Genomic DNA, 20245 nt, shown 5'->3' on the forward strand with positions numbered 1-20245 from the left:
TGTGACATCACTGCCGCCATAAATCCTGCATCATGCCTGTCCTTCACTAAACAACTGTTTTAACTGTTCATGCACAAAGAGGCCCAAAAAGTCCTGGAAGGGTGCAACATGGGCCTATATTCCCTTATCTCCAAAACTTACATGAATTTGTTTTTAGATCGTAATATGATTTTATGGTGCCTTGGTAAAACATGTACAGTCAGTCAATAGTTCAATGACTTGATATTAATTTTTGGATGAGCTATCCATTTAAAAAGTACTACAAAAATATAGTGCTGCAGGGATGATATATTTTTGCAGGTCCAAAATCCAGAAACAAGCTTTTTACCACTTCTAGTTCCATTGTCCTGAAGGGTTTTTGGAGAAATGCCTAAAATAAGGTGTGTGGTTTACACAAGCTCAAGATTTTTTTACATTTTATTCTAAAAATACATCTGTAATATCCCCTTGCGTTTTTTTAATTATATTTTACTAGTTGCTAAGTGGCTAAATGGGATTACAGAGGTTTTTGGGGACATTAAACATCATCATGCCGAACACACATAGCCCCTTTCACACAGAGATTACGGAAAATACACGGATAAAGTGACCCGGGTTCATTTGATTTTGGTTCATTAGCCCCTTTCACACAGAGATTCCGGAAAATACACGGATAAAGTGACCCGGGATTTGACCCGGGTTCATTTGATTTTGGTTCATTCACACTGCCAGTGATTTTCCGGAATCAGAGAGCGCGTTCACACACAACCCGTGTATGTCCCGGAAAGACACGTGACATCGATGTGACTTGTAATGTCTCAGCAGCGTCTTCAGTTTGCTTATGAGCTGCGATTTCTCCCATACAGAAATGTAATATATGTCAATATATGTAAATTACATATATAATGTTAGTGCCCATGTATGTCTGCTGCATATATGAGAATATATGCAAAATTCATATATGTAAAATACATATACATATATGAAACATATATTTCAAAATATATCAAAAATGGCCGTTTTCATGTAAGTGCCATATATTTTCCCGTATATGCACATATATGTAAAATATATGTAAGACGCATATATGTATACATGCATATATGACGCATATATGTATACATGCATATATGACGCATATATGTATACATGCATATATGACGCATATATGTATACATGCATATATGTACTTATTTCTATAGTACATACTTTCACATATATTAGGGATACAAATCTTATATCTGAATGCCTTGAAATTAAATGCCTATAGTTGGAGATTTTGTCTATTGTGTGAATACCAAATATAGTATTTTAATACAATAATGCAGTGTTTTGTCATTTTTGACAAATACATCCACAAAGTACCATAACCATATGCCACAGCTTTAAAAATGCATCAGTATCACATGCATGTACACTGTAAAACGTTTCACTGTAAATTTAGTTAAATACTGGCAGCTGGGTTGCTATCCACATACTGTATTTTTACAGCACTACTACAGTAAACAGCATTTACAGTACTCCACTGTAATTACCAAATACAGTATATACCACATTTTACATTATTAAACTTGTCGACAGCAATAAATTGTATTTTTACAGGGAATACTGCTTTTATTATTACATAATTAAAATATTATACTTTAAGGTTTCATAAGAGTAGTCACACTAGGAAAAAGAAAACAACATTTTCTGGGTTTTAAAACATTTATTTAGTTAAATTGCCTTCTGTGAACATGTTGGCTGAATTACTTTTTAAACATAAAATGCAATTTTAACACTTAACAACAAACAGGTAACAGTTAGCACTTAAAGGAATAGTTCACCCAAAAATTTAAATTAGCACATGATTTACTCACCCTCAAGTCATCCTAGGTCTACATGGCATTCTTCTTTCAGATGAACACAATCAGAGTTCTATTAAAAAATGTCCTAACTCTTCCAAGCTTTATAACGACAGTGAAATGCTGATTCTTTTTTGAAGTCCATAAAAGTGCAAACGAAATCCCATTCAAAGTCTGCAAGGTTTCGCAGAAGTGAGGACACCTGTAGGCTTACAGTGGTGTTCTTGTTTTGCACAACTTGGCCAGTTTTCTTTGAAGTTACTTGTCCTTACTTTGTTTTTGATCCACGTTCAGGATTGATGTCAAGAAACCGTCTAAAAGGCAGAAAAAAACAACAATTAAATATTATTAACTGAAGGTATATATTTTGACAAAGAGAGACAGCACAAAAGCTGTCTAAAACTGAACATAAAAAAATAAATAAAAAAAATGCAATGTAGGATGTTGTGAAAAAAAAAAATGCAATGTTGGATGTTGTGATCAATAACTGATATTTTTTCTGCCCTGGTAAAATACATCAACTCAATGTGTCTGTTTACATGCGCACTGTCAACTAACTAAATTTTTGGAAGTGGGGTTGCCAGATTTAAAGTTTTATTCTACAACTTTTGTCTACTCATCACCCAGCTCATTAACAATATCATCCCCTCATCCGGTGCCATCAGAGTATCAGTGGAAAGGCAGTCTTTAGACTCTCCGTTTATATAGAGCACACACTGCCAGAATCCAGCCCAAACCTTTGTGACAGAAATAATTTAACTTAATTGCAAGCCTTGCAATGTTTATTGCATATATGACAACATGATTTACCAGACTAAAATGCATGTTTGCACCCAAAAATTTAAATTCTGTCATTATTACTCACCCTCAAGACTTTTGTTCATCTTCGGGACACAAATGAAGATATTTTTGATGAAATCTGATAGTTTTGTCCTTCCATTGATATCAATATCATTGCAACTGTCAAAGCCCAGAAAAGTGGTAAAAACATTGGTAAATATATAGCTACAGTGGTTCAACCTAAATATTATGAAGCAGGGTTTCTGCACATTTTTTAAAGTCAAATTTAAGGCTTTTTAAGACCCGAAGAAATCAAAATTAATACCATGCATTAGGGGTGTGCAATATTGACAAAATGTCTCGATCGATATTTTCAAAGTTTTCTTGATAATAATTAGATAACATTTTACTGATTGTGTTTCTGTGCTTGGTGCCATGGCTTGTTTAGGCCTGTTGACAGCTGACTGACAAAGATATTCATATTTTTCCTATTCTATGCAGTGGTCAGTTTACAGCAGTGACAGAAATTAACATTTTTTATTAAGGGGTAATATTTGCCACCTTAAATTGATTTCAAGGGGCATTTTCACCTATATACGGACATTTGTAGATGTTTCAACAAGATATCTTTCACATCTACTGCAGTCAGATTCACCCGTGTTCACTCTGAAGGAATCACTCACATGGCTGGGCACTTGTATGACACATCAAGGATGTTACGAGGCTAAAAGCAGGTTTAAAACTTGAAGTCAACAGGGTGCAAATTTTAAAAAGAGGATAACACGGTGTAGGCAACACCGATTTTTGTCGTTGTTCTCTGTACTGACAGCACTCCAAATTTACAAAAAAATGAGCTCAATGTTAAAATTGACCGGAGTTCTCCTTTAAGGTTGCACTAGTTACATGGATTATTTAAACCAGCGGTCCCCAACCTTTTTTGCGCCACGGACCGGTTTAATATCAGACAATATTTCCACGGACTGGCCTTTAAGGTGCGGCGGATAAATACAACAAAATATAAAAAATATATAAAAAACAATTAAATATAGGATAAACGTGAATCCAATGTGTAGGCTTACTTGCAATTTTATTAGCAGGGTACTCGTAATATCGCGTCTAAAGACAACTGAGAAAGCCTGAACACAAACAAAAAGCCCCCCAAAAGAAAAAAATCTCCATGTTTACGGTGCTGATGCGATGTAAGGTGGCGCTGCCAATAAAGCACCTAAAAGCTGTCACAAAGAACCGATTTTAAGAACCAAAATGAATGATTATGAATATGTAAAATATAGCAGGAGACATTTTAATTGTTTAAACAAGTGTTTTCTGTGCAAAGATGAAGTTGACAATGCTGACTCGATCTTCGCAGTATGCCTGAACGCGCCCGAGAGAAATGCACATATACGAATTACATAAGCAGAGAACAGTCAGTTTTCTTTTGTTTTGAATTGTTCTGTTTAAAATTAGACATTTCAAGCTTTCTATGTCTCAGGTCTGTGAGGCAAGTAGGCTACCTTATACGCTGAATTTCGGTTAATTTATGAGATCAGCTCCAGTTCACGCGCCCGCGCCTCCGTGTCCTGATTAAATATTTTCTATTATATTTAGGCCTACTTCTTATTAAATCCTGGCAATTGGGTGATGAAACATTGATTAAAATTAAGATACAATTAATACAAAACGAAATACAATTTAAAGACAGGCTTTTTGCTTTCTGTCTGACTCTGAGGTCTCTGTGAAAGTTTTAAAGCAGTCTTTTTGTGCCGCTTTCAGAGCGCTGCACGTCCGTAAGGGTGAACAGTCCCATCCGAACAATTATTATTATTCTTTTTTTTATATATATATTTTTTTTTGTGAAATAGGCTACATTTCTAAATTAATGCGACTTATAGTCCAGTGCGACTTAGGCTATATTATGTTTTTTCTTCTTCATGACGCATTTTTTTACTGATGCGACATATACTCCAGAACGATTTATAGTCCGGAAAATACGTTAAGTTATATAGCCTATTCTTTCTGTGAGGCCCGGTACCAAATGTCCCACGGACCGGTACCGGTCCGCGGCCCGGGGGTTGGGGACCTCTGATTTAAACAATGTTTTTACAAGCTTTCTGGGCCTTAAAAGTTGCAAAGACGTTGCTGTCTATGGGTGGTTCAGAAACCTCTCAGATTTCATCAAAAATATCTTAATTTGTGTTCTGAAGATGAACGAGTAGTCGATTGTCGAGTTCACGCGCGTGATCATAGGTACTAAACCTATTCGCGTGAACTCGACAATCGATTACTATGGCCTTCCACCGAAAACAGGATGTAAACAAAGGTATGAGCGCTGGCTGAATTAACTTCATTTTTATTAATATCTCTAACATCTACTGCAGTCAGATCCACCCGTGTTCACTCGGAAGGAATCACTCACATTTTCTGTGCACTTGTAATGACACTTAAAGGATGTTAAGAGGCTAAAAAGCAGGCTTACTACTTGCCCCATTGAAGTCAATAGGGTGCAAATTTTAAAAATAGAATAACTCGGTGTAGGCAACACCAATTTTTGTCGTTGTTCTCTGTATTGACAGCACTCCAAATGTACAAAAAAATTAGCTCAATGTTAAAATTGACCGGAGTTCTCCTTTAAGCTAAGCCCTGTATGGAAACCAGGGCCATATTGTTCATACCAGTAGTCAACATAATAAATACTGTCAAGTCAAGGTTAGTGACACAATTCAGTCTAATTATATATATATATATATATATATATATATATATATATATATATATATATATATATATGAATGGCAAATATGCCAATGACTAACCTCTGAACAAACTCAAGGTGCTGCCTCTTCCTGGTACTGCAAGCTGAAGTTATAGGAGGAGGAAAACAGTGCTGCCAGGCCAGTGATGAAGAGGCTGTGATCCTTCACACACACCTTGACCTTCCAAACTTAATATCCAGCACTGGTTGCTTAGAGATTGACCTGTAATGGAATAAAAAAAAAAAAAAAAAAGAATAAATAAATAATATTAATAATTAAAATAACTACTGTGGATTCCACTGTGGTTCAATGTAGTTGTCTATTCATAGTTCTATGAATTACATTTTTCAACTAAAAATTAAAATTGGTTAGAATGCTAAAATGCACTGGCATATAATTTTGTTTGTTTTAAGCATAAACTCACTTAATTTTGACTTATTCTTTAAGAAAACAAGACAATTTTTACGTGTCTATTAAATGCTTCTTCATGTAAGAATTGTAGATATCTGGACTGGGAACAAAATAAAAACACTAATTAAGAAAAACATATTTTGCAGTGGGGTGAGTAAATGATGGCTTTTCATTTTAGGTTTCATCTACCCCTTTAATGTTTACATACCAGGAAATAAGTCGTGGACTTTCTGGCAAATGTAGATTGCTGGACATCAGCGATGCAAATTCCTGAAACAATTTTTAAAAAGGACAGCACAACCTTGATCAACAGAACCAAAACATAAAACATATTACAAATTAATGAGATTTGCTGAATAATCTCTACTTATCTGCTTGAAGGATAACACCGTCTAACTTCTTTGAATTAGGGAGTAGTTGTAGGACCATGGGATGGCAATCAGGAATAGGCCTACTACATTTGAAAACAGCATTAGGAACATGGATTTTCATGTGCTAGCAAAATTCTGACAACGATTCAAAAGCACGATCACAGAACTGACAGAATTTGACAGCATTTTTTTTTTTTTACCACATAGGCTAGACTATAACTGTAACACTACTTAAAAGCACTTACATTAACAATGGCCATCAGATTACAAAGCCTAAAACGAAAAAAATATATATCAAATGCACGTCATGCAAATAGCATGGTAAAGGTTGCCTATTATATGAAATGTCGAAGTTAACGTTACTTGGTAAACAGGTGGAACAGAGTCAGTGAATTGCTTGCGCGGCCACGTTAAACCGCGTTCGCAAAATCAAACCAAATACGTGAAAACAATGTAGAAACTCAAAAAAAAAAAAAAAAAAAAAAAAAAAAAAACTTATATAGCTGCTATTGGCTTACCGTATCACTCAGTTGAACAATTCTCCATCTTCTCAAACTCTAAATCCCACTTATCGTCACGCGCAGGTTAGATTATTCAATGACAAATTCTTCCATCCGTCTTCAGGTAGCTGCTACCGTTAACGTCGTCCATTTTCTGCTGCGTCACAGGCAACTAATGTTTGAAACACGAACCGAACCTCAAAAAAGCTTTAAAATTGCTCACAGATTCGCAGACATTGTTTATCTTGATAACAGGAATGATTATTTTGTTCAGTTGAATCCCGCTGACAAAACGAGTTTGCCTGTTGTAGCTGCCTAACGTTACTGTCTGCTGCTGCTGCTCGCATGACGCGTCACATTTGAACTGAATTGAGCGCGAAAGAAATCAATCCCACAATGCAATGCCTTTTCAGTCAGTATGATGGTGGTAACGAATTTATCAGGACGAAAACAGAAATGTGCTGTATATTTACAGCTGTTCTGTAAAAGATACATCTTAATACTGTATTATGGAAATACAGTACAATTCTGTAAGAAATTCGTTATAAATTTACAGTAAAGGGTTACAGTGTATGTTTACATACATTTATTAAATATGTTGAAAACAAATATGTATGTCACATATTTATAATTAATGTTGTCCATATATGCGAGAAACCAATACTATACTGTAATATATGCAGATATATGGTATCATATATGGATGAACTCAAATATTTTCTTCACATGTTTGGACACATAAATGTTCATATATGTTGCAGGCATATATTGTGTTCTCAGATAAGTCAAATATATGTATAGATATATGTTGCAGTCATATATTGTGTTCTCAGATAAGTCAAATATATGTATAGATATATGTTGCAGTCATATATTGTGTTCTCAGATAAGTCAAATATATGTATAGATATATGTTGCAGTCATATATTGTGTTCTCAGATAAGTCAAATATATGTATAGATATATGTTGCAGGCATATATTGTGTTCTCAGATAAGTCAAATATATGTATAGATATATGTTGCAGGCATATATTGTGTTCTCAGATAAGTCAAATATATGTATAGATATATGTTGCAGGCATATATTGTGTTCTCAGATAAGTCAAATATATGTATAGATATATGTTGCAGGCATATATTGTGTTCTCAGATAAGTCAAATATATGTAGATATATGTTGCAGTCATATATTGTGTTCTCAGATAAGTCAAATATATGTATAGATATATGTTGCAGGCATATATTGTGTTCTCAGATAAGTCAAATATATCTATAGATATATGTTGCAGGCATATATTGTGTTCTCATATAAGTCAAATATATGTATAGATATATGTCATGCTATTTAAAATATAAGTACATATATGGCCATATATTACATTTTTGTATGGGCTCTCTCGAGAAACCACTCTTGTGCATTTATTTCTCTGATTCGATCATAAAATTGCGCATTTCGTACCGTTTCACAGCTGGCGAACGATCCCGGCTTCAGCGTCATCACTACGACACGGCATTTATTACGGCTTTTGTTCACACAGCGCGCGTCCCGGGACTGAACACGGCAATGTTACTAGGTCCCCAACCCGGCATCGATCCCGGCATTAAACCCGGGTCGTGTTTGCGTTCACACAGAAGGCGTTCCGGCAATTTGCCGGCAATTTCCCGGGTTCAATGCGCTGTGTTAAAGGGGCTATGTACTCACTAGTCTACCTACTCTCACTGTGTTTAACGCTTTTGCAAACTATTCAAAATTTTCAGGGAAAATGATTTAAAAACTGAAAGAGTTGTTGGAAACGTATGCTGCCATGATGTTGATGGCTGATCACGCCATGACGTTATTCCCATAATTTCGGGATGACAACACGTTCTACTCTGAGTCGTTCAATTATACACCTAAACACCTAAATTAATCTGCATCGGTCACGTGGCACAAAAAGGAGCTCTCAGAAAATAACCAGCTTACAAGTTGTAATTACGAGCTCTACGAGGAAGTGAACGAACATGCAGTGATCTCATCTCTAATGGTGGTGATGTTGAAGTCATGTGAACGTGGTGTAGCTTTACTTCTGGCAATTGGATTTAGGCTTCAAAATGTGTGTTCATTTGTGAAGATTGTCATGATGAATTTAACCATCATAATTTCTGTAATAATCCATAAACCAATGGAAAAACCAATGGGTTTTTGTCAAGGGAACCAGGGGGATGTAAACTTCAAGGTCACCTACAAAAATATGTCATCACTGCACCACTCAATGCTATCTTCCTAGCATGGCAGATCCCTTTGGATGTGGACACAGACATGGGCTACATCCGAAATAGCATACTTCCCTATATAGTAGGCGAAAGAAGTATGTCCGAATTCACAGTACTCACAAAAGAGTAGGCAAAAAGTACCCGGATGACCTTCTTCCAGCGAGATTCTGAAGTGTGCATACGGTCACTTTACTGTCCCATGAGGCCACGGGAGAGGATTTGTGAATGGCAGTGACGAGACACAACTGACGCTGGTCGGTCACATGATAATGACAACATGGCGAACGTAGTGCGTCCAGATTACATTCATACGACACACAATCATTCTATAAAGAACATATTTTTTTAGCGGTTGTGAAGAAATGACTTCATAATAAGTACCTACTCAAGAGAGCATGGGATTTTGGACTCAGCCATGATCTCCTGGCCCTTAAATGATTAACTGTAATTAGTACTGTACCTTTAAATACAGTACATATTTACACACAATAATACATAATTATACACTGACTGTTGCATCAACAATGTAATGATATTCTAGAAATGGCTTCTAACATTCATTGTTTTTTTTAAGTGGCAATTGGGGGTGACAAACAGAAAGCATTAAATAGGCTACTCAGCATGTGAAATCACATTTTATGACAAAATTTTACAATGAAATCCAATGACTCCAAACAAAGCGCACTGTTGTGAAAACATCCCATAACTGCATTATGATAACCTTGTTGAAAATGTTTAATTTTCTATGAAATGACAAAAGCCAGGTGCAGCTACATCCATTCCCATGGATTACATTGTATTTGCATGTGCTATGCATTTGTAAACCTCATCACAAATGTTGATCCCCTTCTGCTTACATTTTAAAGGTCCCAAGTCTTTTGTGATCTCCAGCAGGCACACTTTTAAAGTCCGCTTTGAAACACAAACTGACATTTGGGACTTGCAGCTGGTTTACAGCCGAAGCCAAGATACCATTGATATGTTGTAAATGCGGTTGGGCCAAAGAGACATAAATATGTGCATTTTAACAAGCCAGCAACTGGCTTTAAGAGATAAACAAGTTAAAAGACTACTGTCATTTCCAACTACCGCTGTTAAAACCAAATATAAAGGCACCATGCCAGGAGCTTTAAGTACGCCAGTCTTCAAAAATAAAAGTCTCTTACAGTACCTGGGTTCCCTCATGGACCATAAGTGAGACATTACCAGGTTCATATCCAGAAACAACTGTTCTTTTACAAAACCGCACTTCCACCATATGGTAGGAATTACTAGTTGTGTTTTAAATCTTTCTTCTTCCACACGTCACTCAAATGTATTTCAATTCTTTAATTCGCAGCCTTCTTAAAGGGATAGTTCAACCAAAAATTAAAATGTTGTCATCATTTTACTCACCCTCAAGTTGTTCCAAACTTTTATGAGTTTCTTTTTTCTGCTGAACACAAAATATATTTTGATGAATATGGGTAATCAAACTGTTGATGGGCCTCACTGACTTCCATAGTATTGGAAAAAAAACTTAATGTGTTCAGCAGAAGAAATAAATTCATACAGGTTTGGAACAACTTTAGGGTGAGTAAATGATGACAGATTTTTCTTTTTTGTTTGAACGACCCCTTTAATAGTTTTATAATAATTGTGTAGAAACCTGGACCAATATGTTACTTTCTAAATGAGCAATAATCCACACGTGGGCCTCCATTTGGTAAACATTAAGGTAAATTCTTCTTTTATTGGACCTGACTGTGAATTTTCTCAGTGACTGACATTAAGTTTGCAAGTGCTGTCAACCAAAAAGTATAAATGTTAACAAGTGTGGCCCAGCACCACAGGCACCCATTACATGTTTTCCATGGAAACAGAAACAATTAAATGTTCTCAAGTTCTGCACTGCCAGATGAAGATACAATTGTCTGAATTGTTTACAATTATAAAACATTGCTCAATGACAACAGAGCAAAAGCAATCCACACACAGCTCTGTTGAAGCTTCTTGCTGATATCTGGAATCCTTGATTTTGATTGGTCAATCGCAAACGCAACGGCAACGCCTTTCATATCACGCGAGGCAGCAGCATCATTCACAAGCACAACTGCCACCATTTTGTGTAGCCTATTTATCAGTTGTAGATTGAGGTCTTTAGTATTAATATTACTGTAACGTCCAATGATGGTGAAGAAGATTCAAATTGAAGCGTGTTTGTTAAAACAAAGTAAACCCGGGCAATATAGGCCTACACAAAATACAAAACAGGCTTGTTTTACGCTGTTTTCAGCAGGCACGGTACACGTACAATACGAGTCAATGACCGTGAGAAACCGTTTATTTGTTTGGCGAGTAGAAGCGTACTAAACTGGAATATTATCGCAACTAGCGCATAATGAACCCCGCCACCTTATTCCTTACATGCTTTATTTAGCTATTTGCATACAAATATATGATGGATGGTTGTGTCCAACAGCCAATTATAGGTGTGATTAATTTTCCATAGCCATATTGGCTCTGGATCTGTTTTCTAAGCCTGTACTCTCTCTGATATGGCTGTCATTAAATACAGCTGTCAGATGATATATTCTCACTTCTAGTCCCTGGCTGTTGTCTGCATTGCAATGTAGGACTGTGAAAGGTTTCAATATGCTTATTTGCATGATATATCACTACACTGTCTTGAAGGATTTTTTAAAGTAGACCTATGGTATTTTTTTTCCTAATTTGTGACCATCTTGCAAATCATATCAGCCAACTTCCTCATTAAAGAAAAGGGGCATTTGTAAAGGCTGAAATTGTGTTTCATTACAATGTTGAGTTACAACAGAATGGGTAAATATTGTGTCTATGCTTGACATTGCTGGTTGAGTTTCAGTTTACCGTCAGAAATATTTGCTTGTCTGGTTGCAGGGTTCAGAGAGCTGCTCAAACAGCAAGTCGAAGTGGGAACGGTATCTCTTAGTGTTCTGGATAATCACATGTGAATGTGAAAACATAAAGTAGTTTCCATTAGACTGGGTCGGAAGTTCAGTGTCCTGAGGCAGGTAAAAAAAAAAAAAAAGGCTTTCAGCTCCTCCACATAAAGCAGCACCTTTATGACACTGGCACTCGTGACTGCTTGAGTTAACAGCTGAAAGCCGTCCCGTAGCTTTCTCAGTAACAGAAAGTAGGAGAGTTTATCTTTGACATTCAGGTTGGCACATGGAGTTAATGTCTTGTACTGACTCCACTCCTTTGACCTTTATCAGGTTCACAGTCAGTACGGCCCAATTATTCTGATGATGAATCTCTCTCGTCATGCTCTGAGGAAAGAACAGAAGTCTGTAAATGCTCGTAAATTATTACTCCTATGGTGTGGCATGCCAAATCCCTAATTTTTCCAGAACTTAATGATTCTCCAACTGTTGTGGGTGGGTGTCTTCACAGCACAGGAGCCAGACCTCCCACTGTGCCTAAACCACAGTTTTATATACGGCCTGCTGCTAGACACAGTTTTGTGAGTCTCCCCCCAACTGTCTGATGTTGCCATTTAGGCATTACATATTGTTGATGATATACAGTGGTTGGTTCACTTTAAATAACTTAAACTGAATTAATATAGACAGACAGACAGACAGACAGATAGATAGATAGATAGATAGATAGATAGATAGATAGATAGATAGATAGATAGATAGATAGATAGATAGATAGATAGATAGACAGACAGACAGACAGATAGATAGATAGATAGATAGATAGATAGATAGCAGATGGATGAATGAAACAAAACTGCACTAATGTAGGCTACAACTGTCAAGGGAAATAACTAGTAATTGCTTGAGAATGTTACAAATTCAAGTATCATTTGTACAATGGCGACCTCTACTGGAAAATAGTATAACCTATAAATGTTATAAATAATATTAATGTGTTACAAGAAGATTTAAGAAGGAAATATATATATAGATTTGATGAAAACAAATCTGCTGGATTTTATAGCTACTGTAGATCTAGATGTCGCCTACAGTCACATGTGCACAGGCTCACATGCCGATGTTTTTTTTAAGACCCCTCTTGTTTACAGATCTCACGGACTGAGCTCTTGAGTAATCACACTTTCGCAGATGTCACTAAATATATCTCATAATAGCTGCGCAATCGTGACAGATATAGTGCTCCTGCTTATTTACATGGCGAAATGGGTGACACAGAATCCTAAATAGATTTTCCCCACAGAAAACCTGCAATGTTTGCTTGTTTAGAATTAGAGTGTCAAAAGCGCTGTGTATTTAATCTAATAATCGAGAGGCTAATTTACGACTCCTACTAATGACCAATGCTTTTTGGAAGGTCACCAAGTCCCGTCAGCATAACCTCATTAATATTCATGAGCAAGGTTATTGAGTTGGCCTAACATCGGAATGGCACAAGTAATATGAACTTCGCCTTTTAGTAAGAATTATTTCCTCGCCGGTGTCTATTTTTTTATTTTTCTTTATTTTTTTGTATTCAATGCCACAAAAACAAGAGGTATTACATATTCACAATATCACATTAACATTAGCTTCCAGGGAAAAAAAAAAAAAAAACTGTTTTACATAAAATCCAGTGCTGTCAAAGCATTACATGTTTTCATTGCTTATTTGTTCTTAGTTTGTTCCAAAAGATGTAGGCCTACATATAATGTAAAGTCATTTATAAAATGTGGAAAATTTGGTTTACCTTGAGCTCACTTTTCTTTATGAATATGGTATTTTCTGTATAATATGTTGTTCTTTACATTCCAAATTGTCATTCTAAATATACAAAAGCACATCAAAAACACACCTCGCCAGTGTCTATGGACCACTTGTAGACGGGCTTTGCTTGCACTGAGCTTCGTGACGCACTTCCGTTTTGAAATAGTACGTCTCACTTATTTCCGGTTATGTTTACTTTCAATGTACTGTGGTCAATGAGTTGAACAAACGCCACCTAAAATGAGCGTCCGCAATAAGATTTAAAAATTTGACCATTTTTATTGACAGGAGAAGGGGTATTCTGATGTTTACTGTGTGCAGAATTTTCCAAATTTATCGAAACATGAAGTTTTAATCCAACCCAACCCAAGCCGATCTGAGAAAACAGTGGGTGTTAAATACGCCATTATTTCACCACAGGGTGTCAGTGTTCGTCTACACTAGTGACCGAACATTTATTTATTTGGATTAAATATTGTAACCATTCTGTGTCATTTTTTCAATGTCAACCTTTTCACTATACATGTTTATGCCCAAAATGCTATAATATTCAAATTTCAAAGTATAGTTGTCTGTCATTATCCTCTACGCTGTTTACGTAATTGATTAAATATCCTATTTAACGTCGTTACAGGCCTTTATATGATATCTATGGTTACAGGCACCTCGCGAGCATTCATTCATTCAACTATTTTAAAAGACTGGAATAAACACCAACGCACACAAACAATCCTTTTAATAGTAAATTTCATTTAAAAATGTAAACCCAACCGGTATGAAATGTCAGAAAGAGACAAAAAAAAAAAATTGTTAATGAGAAGACGAGCATACATTATGGATCCATATAAATATGTACATATTTAGTGGATACATATATTTATTATTCAGAATACACAGTTGGAAAGAAAATATATTAATAGGCACATTTCAGCAGGCTCAAGATAATACAGAGATCATCATTCATTGTTTTAATCAACTGGCAGCCATAAAACATAGTGATAATCTGCATACTCATGCATGTAGTATGTACGCTCTAACCGTATGTACTAACTAGAACGCGGAAGCAGTTGTGCAAGTAGTCCATTCTCAGTAAACTGTTCTTGGATCTGTTATGTTGGAAACAAGGTGGAAGTGACGCAAGCTGAGGAGGGTGGAGTTGCGGCATGTGTGTTTGTTAGCTACAGCTGAATGGAAACGAATACATGGAGCGCTCGTGTAGAAATATGATACATGACAGCAAGCGGCTCTGCTTAAAAGAAGTCATCATTATCCTAGAGAGTTCAGAAACGACATGAGCGATGACAGTGCGCGTCTTCCAACAAGAAAAGACCACGGCTGTATTATGGTTTTGACATTTATTTAGTTTTATAATTTTTTAATACTTCTCTTCCCATCTCAGAAGCTCATCGCTGTTTGGAATATTTTATACATGACTATCTCTAAAATAATCGAAGTGGAGGAGCCACAATTGGGGGACTGTAACATGAAAAAAGAAGCATCCGATTTATTAGGGTTTGTTCCGCAAAAAGATATTGTTTACAACGAACTTCTGCCGTACAAGGACAAACTAGACGAAGAGTCCAATGAAATTTTGGCACAAATCAAAGGAAACCTCGGCCGAGCCGTCCAACTCAGAGAGATATGGCCAGGTGTCTTGTTGTGGACGAGGAAACTTTCCACGTGAGTATTTTGATGAGCTAATGCCTGCTAACATTATCCAGGAATCCTCCTGATAGTTTGATCTGCCGACGAAATTAAATTGTGGAGTTGTTCAGTCTCATGAATCATAAATAGGGCCTACATTCCCTTAACCTTAATATCATAAACAGGAAATGTGATGTTCTGTAGACAGCTGTATTACGGGAACACCGAATGACCCCTTTGTATTTAGGAGGATAAAGCAGACTAGGGTAAAAATATCTCTCTTGCGTTTTAAATAGAGCGCTAATCAAGTGCGCGCTGACTGCTGATGCGCATGCGTAGTCAACTTTGTTTCACTTGCGTCATTGTTCAAACAAACGTTGTGGAAGAACGTTCAAATATATTTGCATAACGTTCAATTTGAACATTTTGCGAGATTTTAACTGCGTGTAGGATAAAACCATTACCTTGAGTTGTTTAGGTTTAAGTTTTTATATATGATAGGCCATTGTTGACAAATACAATCAATTGGCAACAACGTTATGTTTTGGTGTTAAAAGTATAAAATATAGAGCTAACGTTACCTGTTTGAGCCTTCATTGCAGTGAAGGTAAGGAAATGGCTGGTGTTTAACAAGCCATGTTTTGTCAGTGATTGCAAAATGGCTTGTTGGTCATGTTTTAGCCACTCAGTGCTATTTTAAGAGCACAACAAGCACAAACTGTCACTGATGTCAGACTGCGTGTGACTATGAGATGCAATACTCGTCTGTAAACATTCAGAGAAATATTGTTCTCAATGTCATCCAAGCCATTTGAGTAAGCAAAGACATCATATTCTTCCTCACTAAATCTATTCATGGGTCTCCAGATTGCCTGTCTTTTTAAGAATGCATGGTATGTCCATGTTTTGGAGATTAGAGTCAGTATTGTGTCCCAAATGTCGCACTCAATCTCTTAAACACTATGTAGCCTACTTGTTATGCACTATGTATTGTCGAATGGTATGAAATAATATTATATGGTTATTTTGTCATTCAGCATCGGAGTCTGATCGCCCCTCCCCCTCCGCTAAATAAAAGGGATAGTTCACCCAAAAATGAAAATTTTTCATTACTTATTCACCCTCAAGTTGTTCCAAACCTGTACGAGTTTATTTCTTATGTTTTCTTTCTTCGTCAATTGTCTGGTTACCAACATTCTTTAAAATATCTTCTTTTGTGTTCAGCTGAAGAAAGAAATTCATACAGGTTTGGAACAAAGTAAGTAATGGCAAAATTTTCATTTTTGGGTGAATTATCCCTTTAAAGCTGCGACAGTTGAGGACATGAAGTGTCTAACATTCTATTCTACACTTCGGATAGCCTATTTTCAGTGTGAACACACTACTCGCACTATTTCTACTACAAAACGTTATATAATAGTGCATAAGTACACAAATTGGGACACACATAGTAGTGTTTGTGTTAGAAATTGTCTCTATGTACACTTAGGTGTGAAGAACATGGCTTTATTTATCACTGCCAGTCCAGAGAGCATCCGCACAAAACCTTCTTGGTAAGGTATCGGCATTGCCAGCCTAAGCACAGATACTAGGTCTGGCCTAGATTATTCGATTGTGTCAGGTCAGCCATGAGTCCACTTCCTTTTCATTGAAAGCAAGCTTGGGCAGCTTGACCTAAATCTGCTAAAGTGATTTACTTGGGTATCACATGTTGCTTTTATGTTCATATTTCAACATGGAGCAATTGAAAACGCATCTAAATGGAATCATTTTTAGGGCAATCAAAATTTGTTTAGATTTTATGCATAGATGCATATTGTTGATGTTATGATCTAACATGACTACACCAATCAGCACAAGGTCAGCACAATAACACTGTCAGTTCTAAAACTGATAATAACCACCAATCTGTTTCATATCATACAACTCACCGTCATAACGGTTAATATCAGAGAGAGACACAATATAGTTTGAATAAAGTGGTACTTTTTAAAACCCCACAATACTTCCTTGTCCTTCAGGTACATGCGATTATATGGAAGAAAGTTCAGCAAAGAGGACCATGTGCTTTTCGTCAAGCTGCTGTACGAGCTGGTCACCATCCCCAAACTGGAGACCAGTTTGATGCAGAGCTTCGCCCGTCTCCTCATCACCCTGCTGAAGTAAGATTGACTTTAAGATAATGCAATAGTTCAATAATTAAAATAAACAATTTTACATTTTATTTATGTAGCAATGTAATAATTGATTCTTCACCTCACATCAATGCAATTATGACTGTACACTATCCCTCACAGATTTGTTATCGCAGAGTGGCAGAAGAGCTCTTGAGATTTGAATATCCACCCACCCCTATTTTGTCTTTCAGGAAGAAGGAGCTGCTTTCAAGAGAGGACATTGAATTGCCATGGCGACCCTTGTATGAGTTACAGGACAGGATCCTGTACTCAAAGACCGAGCACCTCGGCCTGAACTGGTTTCCCAGGTACGTGCATATCTCATCAGAGACTTTATAAAAGAGGATTCATGTTTTTTAAAAAATGTGGTTTATATTTTTGCCAAATATTTGCAATTCAATAAAACTTGAATTGTGGTTTATAATTTTTGCCAAATATTTGCAATTCAATAAAACGGATAAACAAATGTGATTATATAGTTACCTTAATAACTTCCATCCCAGCTTTGTTTTTCTGATGTCTGGTGACATCAGTGCTGGTGCTGATGTTGAGAATCTCATAAAAATGTTGTCTGAGTAGACAGGAAGTGCTGAGTGTGCCTGTCTTTTTATCTCCTCTCATATTCAGTTCTCTGCGGCCGCGCTCTTCCTCTAAACACGTTCTCGTTAAACTTGCTCAGAGGTGGTAAGGACCATGTTATTTTATGTTAATATTTAAAGGTGCACTAAATAATTTTTTTGCACTCAATGTTTCGCTGGCTCTCATTTCGTCCCAGTGGTCTTTGGCTTCACGCTCGCTTTTTGTCTTTAAATCTGTTTGCTGTGGATGCATGACATTTTTGCTGGTGCACAATAACAACGTCTGTTTGTCTTTTTGTTCCTTGTTGATCATCAATGCGTATTCTGCATCTCATACTATACACATAAATGAAACCGATGTTTTTGGATTTATTAAAAATTAAGTTTCACAAGATGACAACTGAAGGATTTGTTTGTTGAAATACTGAATTATGCCAAATAATTGAATTACGCCAAAATGGTTCCTTGTCTGACTTATATTTTCAGATATGTTTGACCTCTCCTGTATTATTAAGACATTATTAATGGTAAAATTACAGAAAATACCAAACAGGAATTTTTTTTACACATGACTTAGGTTTTTTGTAATTCTGGAATGTGTTTAAAACAACATAATAATAATAATAATAATAATTTTATATATATATATATATATATATATATATATATTGTCAGCGAAATGCGATGCTTGTCACATTGCACAAAACAAATACTGGCACCCCGACACAGGCTGTTGGACTCGCACTGTGAAATCCAATGCTGTACTGCTCTCACACTATTCAATAACACTCTGTTGCTCAATTGGAATTCCCAAGCCAACACTGAACACGGCGTATTGTACGTTGTTCCTGAGTGCTGAGCGTGTTTGTTGCCTTCTGTTTCACCCATGCTCTTTAATGCAGACATCTGATACTCCAGTATCCTTGTTGGCACCCTCTACACGGGCTACAGCAGTAAATCCCTACTGTGGATCACATTCTTTCCTCTGAATGAGTCCTGAGGTGAAAGATTACTATAGCCTATTTTAAAACTAAGGTCATCAGGTTCAGAGGCCCTGTCTGGGTGTTGCATATCTGCAATATTTTGGTGACACTCACAGGTTTTTTTACATTTGTTTAGCTGTGTGATTTTTATGGTGCATGTGTTTGATGGGTTTCATGCGAGTGGTGAATGTGATGTGATGTTTTGGTATTGAAGAACAGAATTTCATGAAATAGCCCCTCTATTTTAGATGCTCACGATAAGGGGGTTGATAAAAACTTTAAAATAGCTTTGCTGACCAGCTTTTAAGCAGCATATAGGTCACAGATGGACAATCAGCCTAATAAAAACTCTACTTCCCAAAAGTTCCTCTACCACTAGACTCATCCCCACCTTTGGGGGATTATAACAGGAGACTGAGGAGTTTTTGTAATGCATGAATGGGTCTAACAAACACTAGTGTGTTGGTTTTGTTTATTGTAGAATCGTTTGCTTGGAATTAAAGTGTTATTGTATGTAGTGTTGGACACTTTCAAGTTTCTCTTCCTTTTGCAGCTCAGTGGAAGGAGTTCTGAAGGCCTTAATCAAGAACTGCAGGCCGTAAGTACTTGCATATCTTCAGAGGTGTAAAGAGTACCCGGAAACCATACTTGAGTACAGATATCCTACAGCAAAAATGACTCCATTTCAAGTCACAAATTCCAATACGACTTGAGAAAAAGTCTTAGAGTATCTGATTTTAACAGTACTTAAGTATTTTATCTCAAAGATGCATTTTTGCATTTAATTGCATTACTCTTCACAAATTAATATAAACAAAAACTAGTCAAGTGGAGGGTAAAATTTGCCAATATCTTTGATACTCAGTAAAACTACAAAGTAGGCAAAAATATACTTATGTACAGTGACTAATTACATTTACTCAAATACTCGTTATGCCAGACATGCACTACCAATCATTATTTTGGGAATCTTAAGACTTAAGACTTTCTATTCTTTAAATATTATTAAGCACAAAATTATTAACCATCACAACTATTTTCAACATTGATAATAATAAGGGACGGTTTCTTGAGCACCTAATCAGCATAATATAATTATTTTTGAAGAAATTGTTCTGAAATGAGCTTTGCTGATAAATGTAAAGTTTTGATCACTACTTCCTAAACTGTAGTTTTAGTTATTGCATAGTTTTCATGTCTTTAGTATATGACAACTAATAAAGAGTGAGCAGGTGTGTCCAAACATTTGACTGGAACGTACAT

The 20245-nt window shown here is 36.3% G+C and overlaps 1 protein-coding gene and 1 long non-coding RNA gene across 3 annotated transcripts in view; one reads left to right on the plus strand and one right to left on the minus strand.

The window, feature by feature from the left end:
* Window positions 1–1671: 1671 nt before the first annotated feature.
* On the minus strand, window positions 1672–6973 carry LOC311279385. The gene is made up of 5 exons (XR_014625557.1): window positions 6657–6973; window positions 6384–6411; window positions 5976–6221; window positions 5417–5578; window positions 1672–2137 (listed from the first exon to the last, which is right to left on the minus strand). It is a non-coding gene; the product is annotated as an uncharacterized lncRNA (long non-coding RNA).
* A 7759-nt stretch (window positions 6974–14732) lies between these two features.
* The window catches only part of psme4a (proteasome activator subunit 4a), a 28669-nt gene continuing 23156 nt past the window's right edge, over window positions 14733–20245 (plus strand). Inside the window, exons 1-5 of one of the 2 annotated variants that reach the window (XM_084391629.1) lie at window positions 14733–15280; window positions 17266–17406; window positions 17613–17729; window positions 18049–18105; window positions 19536–19580. In XM_084391629.1, the coding sequence (XP_084247755.1) occupies window positions 15030–15280; window positions 17266–17406; window positions 17613–17729; window positions 18049–18105; window positions 19536–19580 (611 nt within the window). In that variant the 5' untranslated portion in view covers window positions 14733–15029. The remainder of the gene's footprint in view (window positions 15281–17265; window positions 17407–17612; window positions 17730–18048; window positions 18106–19535; window positions 19581–20245) is intronic. The other variant, XM_084391630.1, reaches the window with a different exon arrangement.

This window comes from Rutilus rutilus (assembly GCF_951802725.1).
Source record: "Rutilus rutilus genome assembly, chromosome: 20".
Lineage (NCBI taxonomy): Eukaryota > Metazoa > Chordata > Actinopteri > Cypriniformes > Leuciscidae > Rutilus > Rutilus rutilus.